The sequence below is a fragment of the Bacillus rossius genome, chromosome 1 (assembly GCF_032445375.1).
Source record: "Bacillus rossius redtenbacheri isolate Brsri chromosome 1, Brsri_v3, whole genome shotgun sequence".
Classification (NCBI taxonomy): Eukaryota; Metazoa; Arthropoda; class Insecta; order Phasmatodea; family Bacillidae; genus Bacillus; species Bacillus rossius.
Window position 1 is genome coordinate 329,792,202 of NC_086330.1, and position 8,700 is coordinate 329,800,901.

General features: G+C 34.5%; 1 protein-coding gene across 1 annotated transcript in view; it reads left to right on the forward strand.

Moving 5' to 3' along the window:
• Positions 1-6,670, forward strand: part of LOC134528029 (TAR DNA-binding protein 43-like) — a 73,637-nt gene extending 66,967 nt beyond the window's left edge. Inside the window, exon 4 of the mRNA XM_063361208.1 lies at positions 3,387-6,670. Coding sequence (XP_063217278.1) covers positions 3,387-4,193 — 807 coding nt within the window. The 3' untranslated portion in view covers positions 4,194-6,670. The remainder of the gene's footprint in view (positions 1-3,386) is intronic.
• The last annotated feature ends 2,030 nt before the right edge of the window (positions 6,671-8,700 follow it).

Here is an 8,700-nt window from a genome sequence, read left to right on the forward strand (position 1 = left end):
CAATAAACAATTGATTAATGATACAATCATTCTCTACAGGAAGAGATTAAATAAACAAATTTAAACAAGTCAAAATCAAAAAGTTAAATTCTCTGGATTTGGATGAAAAATAAATTATCTTTATTAATACATAATTTTTATTTATAGTTAATTATTTATTTAACACTTGAGAATCTAAGGATAGCAGAAGAAAAACCTTTTTAGTGAATATTCTATTTGTTGTCTTTAGGAATTCCTTGTATTTATTGTAATTGGTAATTAATCTGTAAACTATATCATGAGTCTTATATAAGGTACATAAAAATGGCGGTTTGTGACTGTTGAAAGAAGGAATTTTTATCCCAGTAGTTTTCAAAAATGTGGGGACAAAACAGTTTCTAGTTATAACAGTCATGAACAAACATTGCATCTAGAATATTTCTTCTATCAGAAAGGGAACCTAAAAGTGAGTTAAGATCTATTAACTTGGTTGTTTTTTGGGTTATATATTTAGATACTTTGGTTTGAATTGAATTAAGTTTTTCACTATCAGTACTAGTAATACTATTCCAGATTATTGATCAATATTCAAGTTTTGATCGGATCAGAGCTGTGTAGAGTAATAGTATAGAATCTGGATTGGATGTATAGAAGGTAATGAATTTTATTAGTCCAAGAGTTTTTCTTGAGTGAGATACAAGGGAATCTATATGTAGATGAAAAAATAGTTTAGAATCAAGTAGGATGTCAAGATATTTCACAAAAGGGGTCTTAAAGATAGGTAATTTATCTATTTTATATTCATAATTGATGGGAAATAATTTTCTAGTAAAGGTTATTATGGTGGTTTTATCTTTGTTAAGATGAACTAAGTTTAAGTTGCACCATTCAATAATTGAATTGATGTCCGACTGGAGTAGATAACAATCATGGATGGATGAAATTTTCTTGTATATTTTTAGATAGTCTGCAAAAAAAAGTGCCAGTTGAATGAACCAACAGTTACGTCGTCAATATAAATATTAAAAAGTAGAAGTGAAAGTGTACCACCCTGTGGTACACCAGAGCTAACCGGATGTAGATCAGAGTGTGCTTTTTGTATTGATACAAAAAATTTTCTGTTGTTTAAATAACTATTCAGCCAGAATATACATATATTTATTACATAAGCCAAATTTATCACATTTATATAGAATAAAATTTGGTGATTTATAGTATCAAAAGCTTTTGCTGAATCAAAATAACAAGCATCAACTTGACCACGAGTTATAACTTGAGAAGAGATTGGGTTAAGAAATGAAACTAAATTGGTCATAGTGGTTTTACCAGTTCTAAAACCATATTGAGAGTCAGATAGTTCATTTTGAAAGTTGTTTAAATATTTAAATATTATTTTGTCGAAAACTTTAGTGAAACCAATTAACAGAGAAATTGGCCTGTAATTAGAAACGTTAAGCTTGTTACCTTTTTTATGTATAGGTATAACCTTAGCTAGTTTCCATTTACAAGGGTAGATACTAGGGATGGGTTGAGTACAAATTTTTATCGATTCCGATACCGGTACCGATTCCTACTAGATAACCCTTTTCAATACTACTGTTAAAAATGTGCATAAGGACAGAGACAAGATAAGATTAGAGGGGCAAGGTGGCATTTTGCTCCTAAATGAATATAGGGTGGGCAGAAGTAAACTGTCTCCCTTCTCCAATATCTTAAAGTCAGTGACTATACTGACTGTTGCTTGCTATAGACTCTCTCACGCTTAGGTTGCAGTACAAAGTAAATGGCACCTACTGTTGCCAGATTAATACTAACCGGTATGTTTACATTAAGAATCTTATTTTGTATATTATCATTTATTGTAATAATTGGTTTTTTTTAATGTAACATTTTAATAATTTAACTTTTTTTTTTAGTTTTCTAAGTTTATAAAATATTGCCTGTTGGCAGTACAGTTGTAGTCATTCTGAAAGAAATAAAAAAAAACTAATTCAATGCTAAGCACATAATATTTCTCAGGAGAAACTATTTGTAGCAGCCAATCACTATTATTTATCAGATGTTCTTGATGAAATAAAAAAAGTATAGTAATGGAGAAAATGGATTGCCCCAGACCACTGTGAATTGAATTGACAGTTCTTTTTTTTCTTTGCTGGATTAGACAAATGAGGTCATTGAGGGGTACCTTCTTGTAAGACTTTTTGATGTGTTTCGCAATTTTTTCTGTGTGGAAACTGTACGGTATGATAGCTGTGTATGTGTTATTGTGGTAGAAAATGCATGATTTTTTTTTCCTGTCATTGTGTGTGGATAATGAGATTAAGTGTGATAAACTTACGATTGATATGATGAAGAAAGTAAGTGTATTGAAGTTCGTAATTATTTTAAAAGATCAAAAAAGGAATTTATTAAGCAGATTTTAGATATTTGTGATATTTGTTCTATACTGACAATCATGAATTTTCTTTCCTTTCCCCCTCCCCCTCCATCTATATTCTCAATTTCTAGCCATTTAAATGTGTTTGTTGTTCTTTCTGTTGTAAATTTCATCAAATCTTTTGTAGCAGCAAATATCATCTCAATTACAATCTTTTCAACCTCAGCAGATTATTCTATTGTAATCATACTTAAACATTTGGCTCTACAGTTGAATCCAAATATGTACATTTCTATTTTCCTGCATCGCAAAACATTTTGAATTCCTGCAAAATTGCTATGTAAACAAAAACCTCATTTTTGTTACAGATTATTGGAATACAATGTTTTGATTTATGATAAGCAGTATTAGACTAATAAATATGTACTCACTCTTTATAACACCAATTAAATTTCAGTCTTTTCAACATCATTCATAACTATTTATTTTTATGGATGTTGTCACATGAATACTTATAGTTTTTCATGCAACTCATGCAGCTTTTATTGCATTGTCTTGAGTTAAATAACTGCTCCTTTTTTGACAACACTCCTTTGATTTAGATGTTTTGAAGTTTAAAGTATTAGTGCAAAAAAAAAGTTTAACTTTAATTTAAAATTCTGTTTGGTTTTCATGCCTATTATATTTTTCTTTCACTTCTTTAATTTATCCTACGTGTGTCTGTTTGCATAATATTGTAAATTTTTTTGTGTAGGTTGTTGGGTTATCCGTTATGTTGGTTGCTCACTATTATATTTGCATAAAGTTGGTACTACTTTCTCCACGTTTGTCACTTCTGTTTTGCAGTATGATCTACTTATATGTGATGCCTGTAAATGAATGCAGGTATACATATTGGCTACCATGAAGATGTTTAGTGCCACAAAACATTTGGCTAGGTAGTGGAGAAAGTATTTTAGTTTGTATCTTTTATTGTTTAGGAGCAGACAGCAGTGATAATTCTCACATTTTTTTCCCATTTGCCTTGCAGGAAGGACAGATGACCCAGGTGCCCTGCAAAGTGTTTGTTGGCCGCTGCACCGAGGACATACAAGCAGACGACTTGCGAGATTACTTCTCGGCCTTCGGAGAGGTAACGGACGTGTTCATTCCGAAGCCATTCAGAGCGTTTGCCTTTGTGACGTTCCTGGATCCGGAGATAGCACAGAACCTGTGCGGGGAGGACCACATCATCAAGGGGGTTTCCGTTCACGTGAGCAACGCGGCACCCAAGTCGGACCCGAACGGGCGCTTGCAAGGGGGCGGGGTGACGAGCTACCGCGGCTCCATGGTCCGGGACAACACGAACCTGTCGGGCCCCCACGGCAACATGCCGTACCAGCAGCAGGGCAGCGGGGGGTGGAACCAGGGCAGTCGGAACAACATCGACATGCCCAACCTGCAGGCCCTGGGGATCACAGGCCAGGGCGGGGGAGGGGACGGCCAGAACCCCCTCAACATGGGTGCTCCCCTCAACCTAGGGGCGGTGCCCATGAACACTGCGCTGATGGCTGCTGCCCTCAACCAGGCGGGCTGGAGCCTGGTGGGGGGGCTGCAGGGCAACCAGGGGCCGGGCCAGGGGTTCGCCAACCAGAGCAATGCCTCGGGGTACGGGGGGCCCCAGCAAGGGGGTGGCGGCCCCTCCCAGGGGGGACCCAACGCGGCCCAGGGAGGGGGTGGCATCCTCAACTGGAGCGGTAACCGTGGCAGCGGGAACGGGAACGGGCAGGGCGGGGCCCCCCAGCAGCAGGGCTCGTGGCCCCAGCGAGGGCCCAAGCCTGAGAACTACCTGTCTTAAGCCGCACGGCGTCCCAGACGAGAACAAGCATGCATCTAGGAACTACTTTTTGGAACTTCAAACAAATATGTGGTTAAACTGGAAAATTCTTGCAGTCTTGACGAAACCTGTCGAAGGTGATTGTTATCTACAGTTTTCGCGTGTCATTGGTAACTCGATGCTGTCGGTAGCTTAGTACACATTTCTTTTTGGGGAATGGAAAAATCATATAATTTTTTTATGAAACTTTATTGTTTCCGTATGAGCATCAGTAATGCAACTCATGTAAATAATGTCACATGAGAGAGAGAGTGTGTGTTTTTCACCCTGTTAAGTGTTAATGCTTCTGTGTGCCCGAGAGAGGATCATGAGAGTCTTACGTGCTGTGGAGTGACAATCTGGGTGTGGCCAGTCTGAGTGGTGTATGTGTAATGGTTTCAACACTACCAAACTGAACAAAATATTTCACTGCAGGTGCTTTGTGAATTTAAAAAAAAAATTGTAAGAGAGAAATTATTATGTACGTTTTCACATATTAACAATTAATTACATATTCTTTTGAAATTTAAAAAAAAAGTTAATTTAGATCCTTTTTAAGTGACACTTTTAATAGGCATAATTTTGTTTTTATTTTAAAAATTTTTTAGCTATTATCTATAATGCATTACATTTTAATAATTTTTTTATTATTTATCTGACAATCATATTTTACTTCCAGTCTTAAAATAAATAATTTAATTTTAGAAAATAGGCCATATTAATTTAATTTAATTTTGTTTGTTTCTGTAGTGGAGTGTGTGTGTTATGTTTGTAGTGTGTAAGCTCATAAATTTAGTTTGGTATTGTTATAAAGGAAAACATGAAAATACTAAATAGGAAAGAGTTACTCAATTTTATTAACTGACAACCTTTTGCTTAAATTGTCTTACCTGGCTATGCATGCCAGAAATTTCATGAAACTTAACTTATTCTCTTAATTTACATCACACACACATATGCATGCTTTTTTTTTCCCTTTAAATCCACAGAATGCTACTACAGTAGCAATTTTTAAACTTTTACTCTTTCTTTCATTCATCTGTTTTGATTACAACTCTTAAAAACTTCTTTAAAAATATCCGTTCCTATGGTTAAAAATGTTAAGGAATTTTTTTTTCCTCTCATTATGAAGGCACTTTTATTTTGTGGTGGAGAACAATTTGGTAGTGTGAAACAAGGCGTGAAATCATAAATAATTTAAAGTTGGATGTGGGAATGGGAATTGTATATTTGGCACTTCAATATTATGTTTGGTTTATTAATGGATGTTTGCTGTGTTGGATATTTGTTTCATTTTGTGTGATTGATTTATAAATTTAATTTTGGAAATTGTCACACTAATAGATATTTCGGAGGTATAACAGTATAATATAAATTTTTTATTCACGAAACTGAGGTTTTTGGAAATTGTTCCACAGATTTGATGTCTTGATCATTTCTTTTTTTACATATATGGTAAACTGAATTATTTTAATGTGTTTCTATTATATTCACCATTTTTCACTTCATGTGAAGTAAAAAAAAAAAAAACATGTAGTCCCTCTCTTGTAAAAATGATGCTGTTTAGACGTATTTTGAAAATATGACAGTGCATGTTGAGTTTGAGTATCCTAGATGCATGTTGGAGAAAGTTGACAAGAGTGATCAAAGACACAAATGTTTGAAATGAAATCCATGCAATGTGTGTGTTATTCAGTGTGTTTGTTAGAAGTGTACAGTTCCAGTGTAAACATATAGCTCATAGTTTGATGAGGTTATGATTTCAAAATATTGTGACACAGTCTATACTTATTATAATGTTATAATTATTATTTGAGCTTGTTGTTAAATGTGTGTTCTTAACAGGTGTGTGGTTTGAGTTGTTTGGATTTCAACTGTGTAAGTCTGTAACATTTGTAGAATCTATTGATGTAGTTCCATATTCAATATTGAAGAATGTTAATAAATCTGTTATTAGTACATGTATATCGTTAGAGGTTGGGCTTAGCGAAGACTCCGTTGGTTGAACACGGGTGTGATTGAACCTGCTGTATGATAGACAGAATGTGTACACTTTGCATTATTACAGTAAGAAATAAATACACCTCATTTGATGTATGAAATGTGAAGTAGGGATGTGTGAGGCAGGATTCCATTTAAAGATTTGTAATGTAGTTTTGGGCAAAAAAAATTATGGCTCATAATTCTGAAATGTTTCTATAAAATTGAAGATGCTAAAATTTGATTTCTGAGAGTTGAACCTGATGTTTTTAATTTTGAGTAGCATTTGATCTTGCCACGCACACCTGCCAGTGTCTGAGAAAGTTGTGTTGTCATGAACTGAGTAGTTGTAATTGTGTCTGAGAGTGGTAGCCAGTGGAAGTGTTAACTACGTATTCTTTAGTTTGTAACGTGTGAATCATTACAAATGTATACGTGTGCTTGGAAAATGGAAGTGAAATAAAAAACACATACGTACAGCTGTGTTTGTTTTTTTCTTTTTCTTATATATATAGATAGTTTTCTTTCTTCCCGGGCGCATGATTGTTCGCATGTGATCCACTTGAGAACAGAAAGTGTGGTGCTTGTAAGTGTGAGGCGAGTCTGGGCCAGCTGGAAAATGAGTAGTGTTGGTCATTAAGCGCGGGAACGACTGTCTGGTGGTGGCTGGGGTGTAAGGGTGTGAGTGCAGCTAATTGGTACATATTTGTCTGCTGTGGCAACGTCATACTTACATGCATTGCATATTCTGAGCTCAGTGATCAGTTTTATCCACTCTTGGTAGCTTATCCGTACTGTTCTCGGTCAAAAATATAAAACTTTTTTAAAGACAAATGCGTAAGGTCTTTTCAAGTAAATCTTTTTTTTTAGATTATAATGGAAAAGAAACAATTTCAAATATTTTATGAAATCGCAGGAAAAGTTCAGTGCAGAAATAGCAAATAGAGTAGTGCAAAACTGCACTGGAAACTGCATGCATGGTGGGATGGTCATTTTAAATGCATATTATGTTTTCAAATTACTTAAATTGTTCAAGTTTTTAATTCTAAATACAAAATTTCTTCACCAACCTTTGTTCATATTTGTTTTTTTCTCTAAAATTGGACACTATCTTATATACTAATTTCATTGCAAACATTTATTCTCTGCATTTTATTTATAATGTTCTAGTGGTGCTTAGGATTTCACAAACATAATCCGAATCAATACATACAACAGCTTTTTATAAATCTTTTGTGTTATCTTTATCTTGCTTAAAGCATATTTAATTACATATAATTATTATATAAATTGATTCTGTAGTTTTTTGAAGAATGGTGTAAGTGGGAGACCAAGTCGTGCTGTTGCAATTATTTCATTAGTACTGTGTCAAAATGTAACTGTGTGCCCAACATTTCTGACAGGTTACTTCATCTACATATTTAGTTTGAAGGTGAAATATTTTTCCATTTCTTCCAGTAAGATAATTGGTAAATGTTGGCTAGCCTAGTTCTTTTCAAAAACCAAACACTTTATTTCATTTTATGGGATATTTGAGTCGCCCAGTTCCAAAACTTATTTCCAAAAACTAAATTTTTCCAGGAAACGAAAAACTTCACACAACTATAAAAATATTAACATTTTAGTTTACATACAAATAAATAATTTGGACATAATGAGTTTTGGAAGTGAAGAATGGACTTATGAGATTTGGAACATTTTCCTACTCACATTAGGTAATTTGGGTACTAATGTTACAAAATTCAGTTATTTGCAAAGTGCTATCTAAAATATTACAAAAAAACTAATCCTGAAAAAAAAAAGTTATGTTCCTGTATTAAAAGTCCATCAATGTCACACTCCTGGAATTTTTTCTATCCATATGTATTTCACCATCATCATCAGCTACATTTTCCTGGCCAAAATCTTCTCTTTTAAAAGGACCAGCCTTTAAAAACCTTTATTAATAATTGTTGGTGTCGTTTCATTCCAGGATTTTCCCCCTCCCCACCCACCTTTTTTTTATTTTTTTTTCCAGATATTCTTTGCTAAACCCACATTCATGTTTTTGCCAAACTAACCTTGCACTTTAATAGTCATGTTGTGTTTTTACAGAATAATTCATTGTTAGGCATAAACTGAAAACGTCAGTAGCTGGAGATTTTTCAGTACCTGGTACAGCTGGAGTTCCTCCGTGGTTTGGAATGTTCAATATGGTTGTTTTCCAGTCATGTACATCCAGGTCAGTGCCTAATTTATAAAAAGATTCAACATCTTTAAAAAGTTGTTCATTCTTCTTGAGGATTGACAGTTGTTGATTTGGCCCCAACCTCTCTTTTGATTCTGCCAAAAATACAATCTGGGGGCATGTAGGAATGACCTACAAACAGGAACAGAAGGATTTCTTATACTGCTTGTGCAGCATTTTCTGCTAGCCAAGTGCAAACCATTCCGACAGTAGATTTTTTTTGTCCCCCACAACCATCTGCAACAAGCATGATCGTATGAATGATTTTGAAATTAGTGTAGA